This window comes from Cololabis saira, chromosome 5 (genome assembly GCF_033807715.1).
Source record: "Cololabis saira isolate AMF1-May2022 chromosome 5, fColSai1.1, whole genome shotgun sequence".
Classification (NCBI taxonomy): Eukaryota; Metazoa; Chordata; class Actinopteri; order Beloniformes; family Belonidae; genus Cololabis; species Cololabis saira.
Window position 1 is genome coordinate 43217417 of NC_084591.1, and position 19636 is coordinate 43237052.

Sequence of the window (19636 nt, forward strand, 5' to 3'; positions counted from 1 at the left end):
CTTAATGGATTGAAACATTTCAAATTTTCTTCTTTCTTCTTCTGTCGGAGTTGCATGTGTCTGGCACTTTTTTACAATTGTTCCGTCCTTAGTTGTCATTTTTGTCAAGGATAAATAAACATTGCTGCAATGTCTTTTACTACAATGCCAATTCAGGTAGTGTTCTTATGTGACAAAACCCCCATCACCATCATTACCCATCCAATCAAAATTGATTCAAAAGAGAAATATCTTCTTTTCTTTTTTACATTCCTACAAGAACCTGAGCTAATGTGGTGGGAGCAGATAGTTTTTGTGACATACCTCTGTCACCACTGCCCCACCAAAAATACAAACTAACATAATTTGCAGTTTCACAGGTTCAAGATTCCATAAAACAACAATTTCCAACATTGGCACATCTAAAATTCATCTATATACACCGGGGAAAATTTGACATGAAACAGTCTCAGGGTGCAAACATTTGTGGCACCTGAATGATAGTATAACATTTTAAAACATTTTCATTTTTGAGTATTTTGGATTTTTTTTCCAAAACTTTTCAATTTCAAGCTAAAATAACATTGTTTGGAGTACTTTTACTGCTGTTAAACGTAAAAATTGGTTAAATTTGACTTTAACAGGATGTAAGGGTTTAACAAGTTTCTTAGCTTCTTCCACCTTTGTAACTTTGTAAAAAATTGTAAATCTCACCACAGCACTATGACAACAGACTAGTCCCTGTATTGTTACTTCAAGACAAGATTACTGCAAATTCTTATCAACGGGATGTTCTGAAATGACTCTGAATAGCCTTCAAATTTCTCCAATTAACTCGTACCCTGGAGCCACCGGTAAAGGGGGGCAGATGCCATATAAGAACATAAGCCTGAGACCAGGCAGAGCATAATTAAGTATTAATTTACTGAATCTATGTCAAATCAAGGATAGAATTTAGAAATATTCTTCGATTGAAAGCCCTTAAGGGCCTTCCTGCTAAAGAACTTATATCTCCATATTATTCCATATGAGCACTTTGCTCTCACAGACTGCGTTTCCATGCATCAATAACCCTTTTAAAACCTGAATATTAGCAATAACCCGGTTTTGCACGGCCATGTAAACACCAATAACTTTGAATTACCTGAATTTGCTCATATTCAGGTTTTTAAAAACCCGAATATGACCCCTGGGTTACTCCTTTTAAAACCCGAATATTCGGCCAAACGGGATATCCCCATCAAACGGAACAGGAATTTGTTTTCTGCACATGCTCTGTTCACAAGGAATCCTGGTCTTTTGAGTCCAGGAAGTTCTTATAAACACGGAGAAACACAAGACCAGGAGGAGACTAATCACTTCATAAATGTAATGAAGGATATGAATATTTTGGCATTTGTAGACGGTAGAAAGTACGCGGATAGCCAGATTTACAAGAAGGTGAGCGAAAAGTTGCACGAAGCAGCATTTGTTTTGAATTTGGATACAGGAAGAAGAAGCGGAACTGACGGCAATTGCGTCATGATATTCTCTGCGCGTCGCTGGTTTGATCCAAATATCCCAAATGATTAATCACCATGTAAACAGGGATAACCCTGTTTGCTCACGCATGTAAACGGAATATTCTGAATGTTTCAGTAACCGGAATATTAGCAATAACCCGAATTTTGACTGCATGTAAACGTAGTCACACTGTAGGCTTAACTTATGGTTCCTCAAGTTTCCAAAAGTATAGGCATGAATTGCATTCATAAGTAATATTTAACATGATATTGGAAAATACAACAATGGCGTGTACAGACCCAAATCAAAAAATGTTGAGACAAAGAACTAACTGTTCAGGGTTCAAGCATTCAACACCAATTTCCACAACGCCTCTGCTAAATTACTGTTTCAATACGGCGTTAAATGATCTGCAAGTTCAAAGCACAGTTGGTGATGTTAAATGGAGCAGTATTTTCCATTACTGATATAAATGAACCTCAATGTACTAGTGAGGAGGAAGACGTGTCATGTGGTGTTATATTCCGCCTCAGACAAGCAGCATCAAAATACTGTATCTGTCCATCTTAATGAGGTCCAGGTAGACACCGATTAAGAAGTGGCAGGTGGCCATGCTACCCTACTTCACAGGATGCTTTCCGAAACCAAAAACTGCGTACTACATATATTAGTCATCGTTAATATATAAAGTGTAAAGGAAATGTATTTTTTTTCCATATACTGGCAAATTTTCATAAAAAATGTCATACAATACAGTGCATAATGAGCAAGGGAGCTGGCGTGTAGTATTACAATGGACAGAAGGAAGAAGGGCAGAAAGAATCAAAGGAACAGAATTAAATAAGGGAAAATAAATGAGAACTAAGGTAAAACAGAAATCGTGCTAGAAGTTCTCTGTATGTTGATGAACCTCAATCAGAAAAGCTTCAAAGCATTTCTTTTTTATATCTGTATTTCATGGATGACAAATACATATCTCTGTCTGAAAAACATGAACAAAGTCCTCTTGATTTCATGAATCTATTTATATTCATGGAAAAAAAAGAAATCCACAAATGATTATTGAGCTATCTCAGCCAAAGGCGAAGGATGTTGAAGATTTTGATGAAGAATTGATGCCATGCAAGTCATCTTTCACTATTGTACCAATTATAACATTTTCTTCATTAGATAAGCAAATTTGACAAATTTAAGAAATACATGCAAAATGTTTAACTCATCCAAGAATGCATTTATAAAAATACATACATCATAAAGTAAATGTTCTATAATTGCAGCTTGTTTATCAGTTATTGCTGTCGGAGTCAAAATTCTTCACTTCTGTTTCAAGTGAACTTCAACACCGAAAATTTCATTTTTTTTCTTATTTCACTTTCTCATTTGCTTCTCTTTTAGAATCGAATTTAGGTTTGAAGAGAATGGATATAATTCCATAAAAACTGTAGTTGTCCAAGACAACTTGATTGGACTTGATTGGACTTCTTTTTTGATAAGTGCTTGTTAAGTCACCACATTTTACATAAACCATCCACATTGATAATAAATCATTTGATAGTGTACACTTATTCATTTAATCATTTATTTAATATCCATAAATATTTTCAAGGAAAGCATTGCATTTAATTAAAAAATATTTAAAAAACTGTAATTTATACGAAAATACACCAGAAAAAAGTTGATGTGAACATGATGGTCATTTTTGTGTTCTGTTTGTCACAGTTTTTGCAGAGTGAAATAATGCATAGAGCCACAGTACGGAGGAAACAGTAACACTTGTTGTATAAATGGGTGTAAATGACAGGAAAGTTGAGGAAACTCCCCTAAAAAGTTCTCCTCAACTTCTAGAGAGGGGCATAGGAGAATATCGAAACTGGAAACACCAAAAACTAGTATAGTTTGTGCACAGACCAAGAGAGAAATGTTCAGCAGTGGATGATTGAGCAAAGAAACTGAACAAACTGTTAACGAAGGCGGGCTGTGTTTCCAGATTCCTAAAGAACAGGGTCGGCGTCATGGGGGGTCATTCGCGGGCCATGCCCCCCCAAATGACTTATTGTGCCCCCCCACAAGCAGGCCAAGCCTTTGTGCCAAACTTTGTATTTTATTGATTACTTATCTTATTGAACGTGAAATCATCCTTCATAAATTACATTTAATTAAAACCTGTGCTTATTAATCACAAAACACAGGTTAAACATCATGACCAAATCTGCTCCGACCCGCTGTGTCAGGATCAGCGCAGAGACTGCAGCTTCGCCTGAATTATGGTTCCGCGTTAAATCGACGGCGTAGCCGAGTGTGTAGGGTCGCGGTGCGGTGTGCGTCGCCGCGTACCCTACGCCGTCGGTTCTGCGTTGGTGTGACGCGGAACCATAAATCAGCCACCGGAGCAAGGGGTTGGGGGAGCTGGGTTGATGTTGTTCCGCGGACCAAACTTGTTAAAGAGCATCAAACTCACTCTTATCTACGCTGAAATAACGCTAAAATATAAAGAAGGCGTCCCAAAGTGTGATCTATGGTGAAATAGGAAAATTAAGATGTGCAACTCTTCTAAAGGTGAGACATGCATTTAATTGACTTCATGGCGCCAGCCTTGGCGTTTATTATTACGCAAATGTGGAATGTTTAGGTCTGTCTAATTTCGCCAAATTAAATTTGGAGATTCACCGTTCACATTTTTATGTGTATGCGTTGTATGAGAGAGAGATGGAGAGGGCGAGGGAGGGAGGGAGAGACGTGGCCTGTACGTCGTTGTTTTTTGTTTTTTTGCAGTTTGGGTGCACAATACACTTGTGTGTGTGTGTATTAAAAAGAGATTTTGCAGTATGTTGTGTAATTGAAACTGGTTTGCTGAGATCGTTGATGGCAAACTCATATTAAGCATTTACATCATATTGCGTTCTTGAACGGCAGTTTGTGCCCCCCCGCTGGTTATTATGTGCCCCCCAATTAGATCTGTTCTGCCGCCGACTCTGCTAAAGAAGAACATTTAGACTGTTACAGGAGACGCTTTTACATGGGTTATGGTTATGAGAGGCCAAGTAAGGCTCAAAGACACAAAAGAAAATGCAGATTTGGACCATATGGATGAATTTAGGAACCCATGGTCCCCTTTGAGTTGATGTTTTCCAAAGCAGAGTTAACCAATATGAACTCAGGGGAACATTTATGTGAAGGAAAACAAAGGCAAGAACCAACGTTAAACAACGATGCATCTCAGTGACAGGAGTTAATCTGTGGAACAGTTTAGATAAAGAAATGAATATGTGTAGCACGTTATTACAATTCAAAAGCACCTATAAATACAAAATGATCAATAAATATAAAACAAAGGGATAATACACATAGGCAGGTACCTATGGACATGTGTATGTATGTAGGTATATATGCGTATGTGTGTGTGTGTGTGTGTGTGTGTGTGTGTGTGTGTGTGTGTGTATATATATATATATATATATACACAGTATGCGTGTGTGTATGTATGAATGTATATGTGTAGGTGTGTGTATGTACTATTGTATTATTGCTTATACAAATACTGTATGGAATGATATTTATTAATGACACTGTACTAGTTTATAAAAGGGTAGGCGTCATAAGCTTAGGCTTCAGTCTACACCTTTTGGTCCTTGGTCTTTAGCTAGAATTGTATAAAAAAAATTGTATATATATATACGTGTATATACCAAAAATTATAATGTTTTTTTTGTATGGCACCGACGAATTGCACCTGTACTGGGAATCGAAATTACCAATAAACTAATGTAATCTAAACTAGACTAAACTAAACTAAACTAAAATATCATCAATCAAGGTCAATTATGCGGCAAAGAAAGCTGCAGATTTGGTCTCTGTTTGACCCAAACTATTTTTTTAGTTCTAATTTTTCAGGGCAGAGATAGTGTGTACCTCAACTGTAAAACTGTAAAAATTGTTGCCATCAGCAAAGCACTGCAGATACTCATGCAGCAGCAGGCTGGGGAGAAATGTATTTTCTCTGGCTATTAGGGCTGGGACACACCAAAAGGGAGTCTTCTAATGAATAATGATTTAACGTCCTCATCACTAAACTGTAATAAGTACACAACATTGTTTTGCTAAATATTATAGGCAATGATAAACTTTCTTCTATGCTGCACATTTTAGTTTTAGTTTTAACTGAGCTAACTGTCTTTGGAGCCAAAGAGAAAGGATTACAGGTCACCATAGAGGTTCAATCTAAACACCTAAAAACCACCAACCAGGCCAGAAATCTAGGTGTAGTCATTCAGGGACAGAAACAGTCTTAACAGTGTGGTGAAAATCTGTTCCAAGCTTATTGGACTCAAGCAGAGAGACCTCGGCTCCCTATGGGAACAACAGGTTTTGAGGAAGACTCCTCGTATTCTGGGAACTTCTGGACATGTCTTAGAAAAATAATTTTCACTGCTCCTTCAGGGCGTCGTTATGCCCAACCTGTTTGTAAGGGTAATCGCTTTCCAAGTCTTTTATCCCCTCTGCTGTCCGGCTATTAAATTTATCCTTATGAATTTGTTTAGTACGTGCAGTTAGTGCATTTACCTTCTAGGAATGATATCATCCAATGTTTGTATAGACTGTTTTTTTTTAAATTAATTAATTTGTTGGTATCAGCACTTTTTAATGCAACAAATTGCAGATTTTTGCACACAGCTGCCAACTTTCTCTCTGTGTTTCTATTGAATGTGTTATGTGTTTGTTATGTGTGCGTTTGGGCGAATCAAATTGCCCTTCAAGGGATAAATAAAGTTGTCTTGAATCTTGAATCTAGTGATAGACTCGGACCTAAATTTGGAAAAACACATTAAGGCAACAACAAATTCAGCCTAGTATTACCTTAAGGATATATCAAGGTTAAAAGACCTGATGTCTCAGCAGGACCTGGAAAGTCCTGCTGAGAGACTAGTCCATGCATTCATCTTTAGTAGCTTGATTATAGTAACAGCATCTTTACAGATTTACCTAGAACGTCAGTTATACAACTGGCTGCCTGTCTGTCAGAGGATATACACTAAAGTTCTGATGCTGGTCTATAAAGATCTGAATGGTCCAGGACCAGAATACATCAGTGACGTCCTGACCCAGTATGAACCTGACATGGACATGGAGAAGCTGCATTCAGCTTCTATGCTCCACATGTCTGGAACAAACTCCCAGAAAGCCTCAGATCAGCTGAAACACTCCAGGCTGAAGGGGACTTTTCAAAACGTAATAATATTTTAACTACTGATTTTTATCCGAGTTTTACAGATTGCTCTTTTTTCTTTCCGTTTTAAACCATGCTCTTTATTTACGTTTTAATGTCTGTAAAGCACTTGGAGTTGTGCTGTGGAAATAAACTTGCCCTGCCTTGTATACCAAATAATCCAAACAGGTAACAGATTTTCACACTTACCTGCATTACAGGGGATCATGAGAAAAAATATTTTCACTCTGTTTGTTCCGAGTTTCAAAGAAAACTGCATTTAACTAAGAGTGAAATAGTAGCTTGTGTGGCAGTGACAGTCCACAAAAAGAAGAAGTGTTCATTCACGATCCCTGCCGTCAGGGGAGATTACAAGTGCAGTTCCTGTTGTAATTGCCTTGACATTTTTCACACCTCTTTTCTCTAAACGATCTGCAGCAGCCCCAGGGAGATCTGCTATCTGGATCCAGTGCTGCACGACACAGCGCATTAGAGGACAAACTAGTAACATGACACATCAAGAAACCAAGAAGCCTTTGACTTAGCTTAAAGACAGCAGTCAGGTTGGAGACTGATTCTTCACTGGGACTGTAAGGCCTTGTCAAAGATTATCAAAAATAAATCAGTACTTGAGCTTTTAACAAAGTTTGAAAAAGCCTTAATTTAGCTTGCATGCTCACAAGAAGCCAGTGGTAGAACACAATAAGCAGCCCCTACTCTTGAGGAAGATGACCTGTTCTGATAAATCCACTTGTTGATTAACTGATTAGCTGCTGTATTGAAGTTTCTGAGGTTATCCTTATCATCTTTCATTTTCTCCCTTGCCAATGTGTGACGGTCTTTGCAGACAAAAGCACACGTCACATATACATGTACCGTATTTTCGCGACCATTCGGCACGCCGTGTGGAAAGGCGCACCCTCAGTTTTTTGTGTCATATTTTGATTTAAAACACACATACGGCGCACCGACCGAAAAGGCGCTGTCTACACACATGGAGCGCTGCCTTACAACACACACACACGCGTGCACAACACACACAAATAGAGCGAAAAATAAATAAATTAAAAATAAAGCGGGAGCAAAACTTAGTTTGATTGTACTTTATTTAAATTATTACATTTATCAAACCCATCGAAATCTTCATCCTCCGTTTCTGCATTCATCCGAGCCTAATCGCGCTGAGACCAGGAGAACTGATCAGTGAGACCAGGAGAACTGATCAGTGAGACCAGGAGAACTGATCAATGAGACCGGGAGAACTGATCAATGAGACCGGGAGAACTGATCAATGAGACCAGGAGAACTGATCAGTGAGACCAGGAGAACTGATCAATGAGACCAGGAGAACTGATCAATGAGACCGGGAGAACTGATCAATGAGACCGGGAGAACTGATCAGCAGCGACAGGCAGAGTCCGCAGCTCTCTGGCCGCGCTGCAGCAGAGTCATTTCCCGTGCCGTACGGCCCCTCGGAAATGATGCCGGCTTTTGCAAAAGCACGAACAACAGTCCAACCCAGCAGACAAGTCAGCCCACACATCTACAATCCTTCAATAGTAAACGACGGAGCCCGCCGACCGAGCGGGAGCCGACGTGTCGGCTTCTGCTCGGTCGGTGGTTCCTCCCTGCCTTCCGGCCCGCCTCTGCGGCGCAGCCACCCCGGGAGCAGCGTCTTCTTCTCGGTAGCGAGTCAGAGTCTGCCCGTCCGCCACGGAGCCGCCGCCGGGCAATTCACGCGCCCCCTTCCCCCTTTAACATCTCATGGTGGTCCCTACTAGGTCCGCAAATCCCGCCCCACCCCTTCCCCCTTAACTTCTCATGGTGGCCTCAATTACGTCCGCCTTATGGATCCGCGTTAAGTCGACGCAGCCCTACGCCGTACGCTCTGCGTTGGTGTAACGCGGAACCATAAATCAGCCTTTAAATAATACAATAGGCGCATTGCGTCATTGGGCGTGCGGCACATTTAAAAAAAAAAAAAAGACGTTTATATGCACCTAATGGTCGCAAAAATACGGTACAATTTTGTCCAAGCAGACACTCAGGAATGTAGAACTATAATAATTTGTTTAATCATCAGCTACATGCTTTATTGGAAATAAATAGTTCAAAATCCTACAGTAATTTAATCGGCGGGCGGACGGGTGGGGTGGAAAACTAAGGGATTACTGTCAACGTCTGAAAATACATCTACGTAATCACAGATATCCTCTAAGTGAGAGAACAACATTTTGATTCAACTCTGACGCTGAAGAAATATCAGAAAGAAATGTGTGGCATCATCAAAACAATACAGGTTTATTTAGATTTAGAACGTTCCTCTTTTCAAAATAAAAATAAACTGTATAAAACATTTACTTATTGTATAAAATACAAAGAAAGCAAAACTCTGTCAATACAGAATGCAAAAAAACGAAAGAAAGAAAAGTTGCTATGGGCTATCCTGAAAAACATCATCACTTCATTTGCATAAACCATCATTTGTATGTATTACAAAGCAAAAGTCTTCAACAACAGGAGACTAAATAAATTGTTAGACGAGTCCCTGGCGACTAGCGGCAGCAACAACACAGCAACAAAGAGGCCATGACGGAAACACTGATTGGCTGTTTTTGTATAAGTTTTCCTTCTTCTTCTTGTAGTTTTGTGGCAGAGTAGAAGTATGTTATTGCTTGTCCTACTGGCATGTTCACAAAACAGCTTTTCACATGATGAGATATTGTTTCTCTTCACATCCCTACTTAAAGCTAAACTGCATTTATCAACTCTTGTGTCTGCAAAACGGGGAGCTAGAGGCTTTTCATTGTTTGACGACTAAAATCTGAGCGCAATGTTTCCGTCAGACAAACAAAGAGGGTGGAGCGGTGAAGTGGAGGGAGAGAGGAGGTAAAGAGCAGTTTGATGGGGAGGAGCGCAGTGAAAAGACAGGTAATTCTATACCGCTAGAGATTGTTCCTGAGCATTTGTGTTTCAGCAAAGTGAGCAGGTTGAATTTAAAAACAAGTCACTATAAATAAGACATTTATGGTCTTATTTTATTGTATTATTATTGCACTTACAATAAAGGACACATGTATGCCCAGATTAGTTCTTTTTACAGTGAAAGCGATCCACACTCAAAAAAAACATCTCCATCCACATGACACCAGCCCAAAAGTCTGTCACACAGCCATCCACACAACAGATTAAAACATCTTCGCCAATATAGAAACCAACGATGTTTGGGGAGTGCTGAGTCTCAATTTTCTGCCCCCAAATCGTTTGCGGGGTTTGCATTATAGCTTGTATATATTGTCAGGAGCTGTGGATTCCCAGATTTGTTTGGAGAAATATGTTGTAAAGATGGTGAACAGCCAGTGATGCTGATCACTCTTCCAATGTTTGTGTTTCTGCTTTGCTTGCGTGCATATGTTTGAAATGAGCATGTGTGGCTGTCAGTCACTGGAATCTTGGCTGCACAGGCGTGAACATGTCCTGCTGAACATGTGTGACTCAAGTGTGGGAAAAACACACAATGAGCTCCTCCACCAATTTGCAGCGTTTGAGTCCTGTCATGTTACATTATTTTGAGAGAAGTCTTGCACGGGAAGGATGAATTATGTTAAAGGAAGTATTATTGGTAAATATCTAGGATTACATGGCTCGTACTCAAGTGAGACTCCCAGCTGTCTTCTAGAGGGTCAGTGCCATAGACTGTTCACAATGTAACAGTTTCATTTGACTTTATGGCAAACTTGTCGATCACAAGTGGTCCCGTATTCAAACATACTGTAGCTTCATTGTCATTTTTGCTCTAAATGTAATCACAATTTATAAAATAAACACCATGCTGTATTGAGGTACTCTTAAAACTGGATTAAATGAATGACTAGATCAAATTAAAAAAGATTGAACTGAACAGGATTGTGTTTGGTTGGACGATACTGGACTTTTTCTGTGGAAAGTGCCTTGAGATGACTTTTGTTTTGAACTGGCACTAAACAAATAAAGGTGGATTAAACTGAACTGAATCGTTCTCACAATAAGAAAGTACAAAGATTTAACCACTGCAGAAGCCTAATGTTTTAAAGCAGGTTTTCAGACGAATAGTTCATGATCAGTGTGAAATAAAAACAAAAAAAAAACAAAAAAAAAACAAAAAACATCTGGTTAATGAATTAACTGGTTAATGAAGGTTTATTTCCCTTTGATTTGTTTAATGACTGTTTATTTGTATTCTTTTCTGATATATGTGTAATTGTTTTTCTTTTTTATAATTAATATGCTTGAAATAAAGATTTCAATTCAATTCAATACGTTTAGAATTGTTTTTATTATTTACTCATGACATGGACATAACTCTTAGATATGAGCTTAAATGTCAACACTAATGAGATTTGCTGAAACACAAAACCAAGTCAGTATCAAAATGATGGAAATAAAATGTTGATAATTCAAAGTTGCACTGCACTTCAATTGTTAAAATTTTAAAATGATAATGAAATGATGAATATGATGAAATTATAATATTTTTTTTTTAATATCACTGAAGATGAAACACTTGGAATAAAATGCCTTAAGTCAGCATTTATCATATATGACTGTAAATAAGACATCAAATTCACGAGTCAGATAAATGTAAAGCTTTAACAAAGAGTACAGTACTCCCATCTCAAATTAAATGAAAGAAAAGGAGAAGGTTGAGATTATCGCTTTATCTTCCCGTGACAAGGGAGGAGGAGCTGTCGTGCAAGAGGTCTCAGGAGGCTCCACCTCCTGTTCTTCAACCCAAAAGAAGCTTACCTGTGTCAGGTTTCCTCCACACAAAAGACCAACAGGCCGAGGTGGCTGTTACATTATAATTTCATGGCAGGGGGCGGCTAAGAGGGAAGTCTGGATGGCTACCAGAGAGCATTGTGGGATAGGTTGATGGCGTTACAGAGGGGGCAGGGGATTAAAAAGGTCAAGTAAGGTTATTCTACTGTTCTTTGTCTAATACTCAGTAACTTAAAGAAGGACCTTTTCCACATCTGGTGTTTAATAACCAATACCTAAAAGAAGCAAATAAAATAAACTAGCTTTGACTTAACGTTTGGAATTTTCTACCAGTTAATCGTTAATTACAGCTTTCAGTTAATTAAAGCTCTTCACCCAGAGTTGTATCCTCGTTCGGCACTGACCTGAATCGTGCTCAGAGATGTCTGATCACCATGTCTCGCTCACACTGAACAGAAGCACCAGTTCAAGTTATGAAGTAATAAATAAAATATATCTTATTCAAACTCACCAAAGAGGAGAGAGACAACCTCGGACTATAATTCTTTTGATTTTCTGTTTGCAGCATAATATATTAAGCTTTTAAAGAATAACTGACCATATTTGCTAACATATTTGCTAATATTTGCTCCAGTAGAACTACATACTATGATTATTTAAAAAAAGCTACAATGGTAATAGAGGTCATTTAATATTTTACAATAAGCCTTTAGAGTTGAAATTCCATTGAACATATTTTATTGACTGCCATATAAAGGGTTAAATGTCTTACATTAAGTAACTTTATACATGTTTTTTTTTCTCCTTAGAAAATAAGTCATGTTACCAACTGTGAGAACTAATACTGCTATTTTATGTTTGCTGCTTTAAGGTCAGAAATACATGTGTGAATGAATGAATAAATGCTGTTAATCCCAGTGCCGACCCTTGATCCAAGACAAAAGTTACATAATGGGAAGCTCACCCAACAAAACTTAGATATGGTATTGGAACAGGGGTTTGCTCTTTAAATGCTGTTGGTATGGGAACATTCTTTGTCTTTATGGCTATTAGCACAGCATTTTTACCTATTAACTACTTTGAACTGTTACTGTAAAGATATACCAATTGGAAAGATATACCAATTGGAAAAATTCCATTCCCCTATCTGGGGAATGGAAGACTTTTAGAGAGAACAATGTTGAAGCGCTAACAAAATGGGAAAATTTGTTGCCATTGTTGCTAATATATGCATTTTAATCTTGGAGCATATGCTAGTTTTTTGTGTGCGTGAAAGTGAATATGTCCTCCAACAGTCCTCTTGACAGACTGATCAAACATCAGAGCTGATCAAGCATTAAGAGCTGAAACCCGGATTCACCAAGAGAGAACTAAAACCACTGATGTGAAACATGAAAGGACAAGACAGAAAACGACTGAAGGCAGTGATGGGTGCAGTGTGTGCAGAATGGCGACTGTGAGGTGTGTTGTGATGTAAATAATTGTGTGGTGGATTAGTGTATCTTTAAAATACATATAACAAAACACATATTAGGTCTGCTATGTATTATTAATAAGAATATTAGATGACAGGGAATAGTCAAATTGAATATATTTCTATCTGACATAAATCAACCCAGTCACTTTGAAGTTGAAGATCATTCAGTGAGCCATACAGATTGGCAGGGTACAGTGACATCCCAGACCCAGCTAAGATTATAATTATCCAGCCTTCCCATCTTTATCTCAGCCCGACATCCCATCCTGCTGTATTTGATCCACCTCAGAAATAAGTAGCACAGAGCACGGAGCAGGAGTTTGGTTCGCATTGCCGGAAGTAAGTCAGACTTGTTCCCGGCGCATGTTGGACGTCACCGTTCCTGTTCATAATTTTTATGGACACGATTTCTAAGCGTAGCCAGGGGCCGGAGGGGATCCAGTTTGGGAACCACAGGATTTCATCTCTGCTTTTTTGCAGATGATGTTGTCCTGTTGGCCTCATCGGACCGGGACCTTCAGAATGTGTTGGGGCGGTTTGAGGTCAAGTGCAATGTGGCAGGGATGAAAATCAGCACCTCTAAAACCGAGGCCATGCTTCTCCACCGGAAAAGGGTGGTGTTCCTTCACCGGGTGGGTTGAGAAGTCCTGCCTCAGGTGGAGGAGTTCAAGTATCTCGGGGTCTTGTTCAGGAGTGAAGATAGAGCGGGAGATTGACAGACGGATCGGTGTAGCGTCCGCAGTTATGCGGTTGATGTACTGGACCGTCGTGGTGAAGAGGGAGCTGAGTCGAAAGGCGAAGCTCTTGATTTACCGGTCAATCTACGCACCTACCCTCACCTATGGTCATGAACTTTGGGTAGGGACCTAAAGGACAAGATCGCAGATACAAGCGGCCGAGATGAGTTTCCTCCGCAGGGTGGCTGGACGCTCCCTTAGAGATAGGGTGAGGAGTTGGGTCACCCGGGAGGAGCTCAGAGTCGAGCCGCTGCTCCTTCACATTGAGATGTCGGCAGGTGCGGAAGATGGCGGCAGGTGCGGCGCCGACGGATGGCAGCAGCTGTGTACGCTCTAGTCTTTGCAGTTATAGCTTCTTTAGTCTCCTACGTTTAAGTATTTTCCTCTCCTTTTTTGCCACACACATAGTCTCCAGTGTATACACGTATGATAGGCACACGCTTTTAGAGATCAGATCAGCGATCGCTCACTCACCAGAGTTCCAAGGAGCAGATCCTCCATACAGCTTTAATGCAATGGATCCATGGATCAGTGGGGTGGCAACCATGCCACCGAGACGGCGTCGGAAAAGGCTCCGTAGAGGAAGGTACCGCGGCAGACGTGCCGGCATCCTAGTACGGGCGAGGAAAAGAACGGACCGGCTCCCATTGCTATCGATACTCCTCGCCAACGTTCAATCGTTGGACAACAAAATGACCGAACTACGAGCGCGGATGCGGTTCCAGGGGGAGACAAGAAACACAAACATTGTTTGTCTCTCCGAGACATGGCTGGATGATACGGTCCCCGACTCAGCGATTGAATTGCCCGGGTACACTTCCGGGTGGACAGGTCCAAGGAGCTGACCGGAAAGGGAAAAAGAGGCGGGTTCTGGGTCTACGTCAAGGACACCTGGTGTACCGACGCTCAGCGCATTGGTTCCCTCTGCTGTCCAGACGTGGAATTTGTAACCATCCAACTCAGACCATTCTGGCTCCCCAGAGAATTCAGTGCTATTATTTTTATTGGTGTCTACATAACACCCAAGAGCTAGTATAGATATAGCACTGAATGAGCTGCACAAAGCCATCAGTGAAAAAGAGACTGCTCAGCCTGAATGCGCCTTCGGGGTGTCAGGAGACTTTAACAAGGCGTGTCTTAAGAAGGTTCTCCCCAAGTTCCACCAGCACATCACCTGTAATACCGGAGGTGGTGGCATACTGGACCACTGCTACACCACCTTTCCAGATGCCTATAAACCACTACTCCGCCCCCCTTTGGAAAATCAGACCACAGCGACATTCAGCTTTTGCCTGCTTACAGACAGAGACTGAAAAGAGAGCCCATCTGCAAGAAGGAGATACGGATATGGTCAGAAAAATTGGACTCTGCACTACAAGACTGTTTTGACAACACGGACTGGGAGATGTTTAGGAACTCCGCAGTGACAATGTCAACAAGTTTGCAGATACAGTCATGTGTTTCATCAGTACATGCATTGAGGACAATGTTCCAAAGAAATCAGTTTGGATTTTCCCAAATGAGAAACCGTGGATTAACAGCGAGGTACGAGCTGCTCTCCATGCACGCAATGTCACCTTCAGAGCTGGGAATCTGGGGGACACACGTGCGGCACTCCTGAGAACCATCAGGAAGGCCAAGAAGGACTACAAGACCAAGCTGGAGGCTCAGTTCGAGAGCAGGGATGTGAAGACTACATGGCAGGGGCTGCGCACCATCACAGACTACAGAGGGAAAGCTAGATCTGCAGAGACCCCCTCTGCCTCCCTCCCTGACGAGCTCAACACCTTCTACGCCCGGTTCGAGTCTGGAAGTACGAGACAGCCACTGCCTGCACCACCTGTGGACACCAGCCCTCTTGTTATCTCGGAGGCGGATGTATGCAGAGTCTTCTTGCAGATCAACACCCGCAGAGCGGCCGGCCCGGATGGCATCCCTGGCCGTGTGCTCAAGGCCTGTGCAGCCCAGCTGGCAGGAGTGTTCACAAACATTTTCAACCTCTCCCTCTCCCAAGCTGTGGTTCCCTCCGGTTTTATATCCTCCATTGTGGTCCCTATTCCAAAACACTCTAAGGTGGCATGCCTCAACGACTGGAGAGCTGTCGCTCTGACACCGATTGTCAGCAAGTGCTTCAGGAGATTGGTGAGAGACTACATCTGCTCTGCACTGCCTGCCACGCTGGATCACTGGCAATTCGCCTATCGTCAAAATCGTTCAACTGACGACGCAGTTGCCTTGGCCGTACATTCTGTACTCTCCCACCTGGACAAGAGGGGGAAGAATAGATGTGTACGGATGCTTTTTGTGGATTACAGTTCCGCTTTCAACACCATCATACCAACCAGACTGGACACAAAGCTGAGGGACCTCGACCTGCACCCGACCATGTGCAGCTGGACACTCAACTTCCTGTCTGACCGCCGTCAGGTGGTGAGGATGGGCAACATAACGTCGGACCCACTGACCCTCAACACAGGGGCCCCCCAGGGCTGCGTCCTGAGCCCTCTCTTCTACTCATTGTACACACATGATTGTACAGCCACGCACAGCTCCAACGTCATAATTAAATATGCGGACGACACGACAGTCATAGGCTTGATTGACGACGATGACAAGTCGGCCTATAGGGCAGAGGTCGGGTCACTGACACAGTGGTGTCGAGAGAACAGCCTGGCTTTAAACGTCAGCAAGACCAAGGAGCTGATCGTGCACTTCAGGAGATCAGAGAGAGAGTACCCACCTGTAATCATCAATGGTGCTGCTGTGGAGCAGGTCAAAGACTTCAAGTTCCTTGGAATCCACATATTGAGGGACCTGAAGTGGGCTACACACACCACAAAAGTGGTGAAAAAGGCCCAACAACGGCTATACTGCCTGAGGTATCTGAAGAATTTAAAAGTGAGCCCCCGCATCCTCAGGGCTTTCTATACAAGCACCATCGAGAGCATCCTGATGAGCGGCACCACTGCCTGGTTCGGAAACCGCACCGCTGCAGAAAAGAAAGCACTGCAGAGGTTGGTGCGAACAGCACAGCGCATTGGAGGAGGGGAGCTTCCACCTCCAAGAACTTCATGTGAGACGTTGTGTGCCTAAGGCCCACAACATTATCCGGGACATCCATCACCCCAGCCATAGCCTGTTCCAGCCACTGCCGCACCCACGGCCGGGCCAACGGTACCGGTGCATAAAGAGCAGCACCACCAGATTCCTGTACAGTTTTTATCTGTCAGCAAATAGATTGCTGAACAAGACCTAGTTCTTGTTAAAGACTGAAATGAAGATTTTTTATATCATACTTTTATATCATACATACAAGCCCAAGACTATTTATTCATTTTTCTATCCTTTTATTCCACGTACTGTTTTTATGTTTTTTATGTAGATTATTCATGCACAATGCACGTTGTTTGTATGTCTTCTGTCGTCTGTATATCTTTTAACTGCAAATAATAAGCCTGCACAAACAAGTTTTTACCCATGTTACTGAGTAATATGATGTGACAATAACGTTTGATTTGATTTGATTTGAGAGGAGTCAGCTGAGGTGGCTTGGGCATCTGTACCGGATGCCTCCTGGACGCCTCCCTAGGAAGGTTTTCCAGGCATGTCCCACCGGGAGGACACCCCGGGGAAGACCCAGGACACGCTGGAGAGACTATGTCTCTCGGCTGGCCTCAGAACGCCTCGGACTCCCCTCGGAAGAGCTGGAGGAAGTGTCTGGGGTGAAGGAAGTCTGGGCATCCCTGCTGAGACTGCTGCCCCCGCGACCCGGGAACGGATAAGCGGAAGAAGATGAGTGAGTGATGAGTGAGTGGATCAAGAACCAGGCAAAAGTGGCCTTCAGGAACGAGAAACGTTCCCGTAGTAGAGGAGGTATTTAGGTTGGCCCACAGGAACTAATTGTCAGGGGTCTCTGCTGATTGAGATTTCAAAATGACTAATTTGTACTTATTGGACCAGAAACATTTTGCTCTGAGTACATTTGATAAAGATGGAGATTACAATAAAAAAAACCTGATAACGAGTCCGTCCCTTGTTGGTGTGTTACACTAATGAAGAGTTTTAATTCCAATTGCTACAACCCCGATGTATGTTAAAAAAGCAAAAAAAAAAAAAACACGTAGCATCCCTTATTTCTTCTTCTGCTGCATTTTTCTTTCCATTTCCTTTTATGCTGCTGACCGTTAGCAAACAGTAAAATAATTACGCATTACCGCCACCTCGTGGTCAGCAGTGTTATTTATTCGATCAATGGTTCTTGTGTGGTGCCACAGTGTAATGGAAACACAGCGTTTCTTAATTAACTGCACAAATCCCAAATACTGCAAAAAAAAACCCTCAACGGGCAATTTCACTTCTATTTTATCTTTGACATACTTGAAAGTGTGCAACGTAAAACAGATGTAACACAAACAGTAGCTTTGCATTTCCATGCTGCTTGATTTTCCAGCCAACACTAAATCCCTGGATGCAAATGCAGATGGAAACACAAATATGTGAAAGACAAATGATAGAGAGAGCGGAAAGAAAGGAGCTGATCAGCTGACTCACAGGAACTTCCACATATTTGGCAGCTGCTTTCACCTTTCCCGTTGAAGGCAGCAGGGTGAGGAAGACAAAGAGGAAGAAGAAGAAGAGGGCCAACATGTAGTTTCCAGAAAAGAACAAACTACATCATTGAGCTGAAAACCCTCTGTGACACTGAACAAAAATGTTGCTACTCACTGTGAAAGATAGGATTGAAGAGAAGAACGTGCCTTCATCATATCTCGAGAGCTTGGAGAGAACACCGTCTAAAACAGCGGCAAACTACAGACAGAGAGGAACAAAATAATTATCCACAATTTTTGAGTGAATTTTATTTTATTAAAAAGTTTTTGTCAGTGCAATCAGAATGTTTTAACTTGCTTAAAACCTTTTATAAAGTTTTTTTAATTTCTATTAAATTTGTCAGCTCCAAGTGCTCCAACTATTAATGGCACCATTGCTGTCTTTACCTTCCAGATCTTCTTTATCTATTTATTTGATTTGATTTGATTTATTTTAGTACATGTAAAAAAAAGAAACAGCACTTCATGAGAAGTCTAAGAAAACAACAACAAAACAAAACAAAGAATTTCATCCTTTAAAACTTGCTAACTTGATTAACATGTGCCAAAAAAGGAGTAGGAAGAAGTGTAAACTTATTTAGTCCTACCCCCATTCACTGATCATTTAACCTGTATTTATAATTATTCTCACACTGTACTCACACTGCTAACATTATTATTATTATTACTATTATATACTGTAATTATACTCACACACATCCTTATGCATGCATACATATATACACATAGTTGCATATTTCTATATATTTGTACACATATGCCCATATAGATATTTATATATATATATATATATATATATATATATATATATATATATGTATATATATATATATATATATATACCCTTTTCGTGGTTCTCCATCGGGAAAGGGGGGCGTGCCTTCTCCGGGTGGGTGGACAAGTCCTGCCTCAGGTGGAGGAGTTTAAGGCTACGTCCCAATTGACCCCCTTGCCCTCGTTTTCATCCCTCCCCCTAAATTTTGCGCGTTCCCGTGAGGGTAGTGGTGTCCCAATTCCTCTTTTCACCTAGAGGGAGTGGGCATAACGAGGGCGAAGGGCTGAGAATAGCCCCTACGGATCGAGTGATTTCAGATGCTGACTTCGCGAGCGAGGGGGTATAAAAATTTCCCAGAATGCTTTTCGTCGTCATTTGCGGACTGAATAAAAAAAAAACAACATGGCGGACATTTCTTAGTGAATAAATCTATATTTTGAGTTAGTTTCTGCATAAAAATGCGTTTTGATTAAATTTTTAGCGACAAATGTATATTTTACTTTCATAATATTCACTCAGTGAATTTACATAATCTCTTTTTTGTTCGTTGTTCGCGAAGAATCGCGCTGGAGTAAAGGCCGTTAGGTTACGTAA

General features: G+C 41.2%; 1 protein-coding gene across 3 annotated transcripts in view; it reads right to left on the reverse strand.

Moving 5' to 3' along the window:
- cadps2 (Ca++-dependent secretion activator 2) overlaps nt 1–19636 on the reverse strand; it is a 290724-nt gene that overhangs the window by 24154 nt on the left and 246934 nt on the right. For 2 of the 3 annotated variants that reach the window (XM_061722218.1, XM_061722217.1), the window contains one exon: nt 18383–18466. The exons of the other annotated variant lie outside the window; for it this stretch is intronic. In XM_061722218.1, coding sequence (XP_061578202.1) covers nt 18383–18466 — 84 coding nt within the window. The remainder of the gene's footprint in view (nt 1–18382; nt 18467–19636) is intronic. 3 annotated transcript variants of the gene reach the window in all.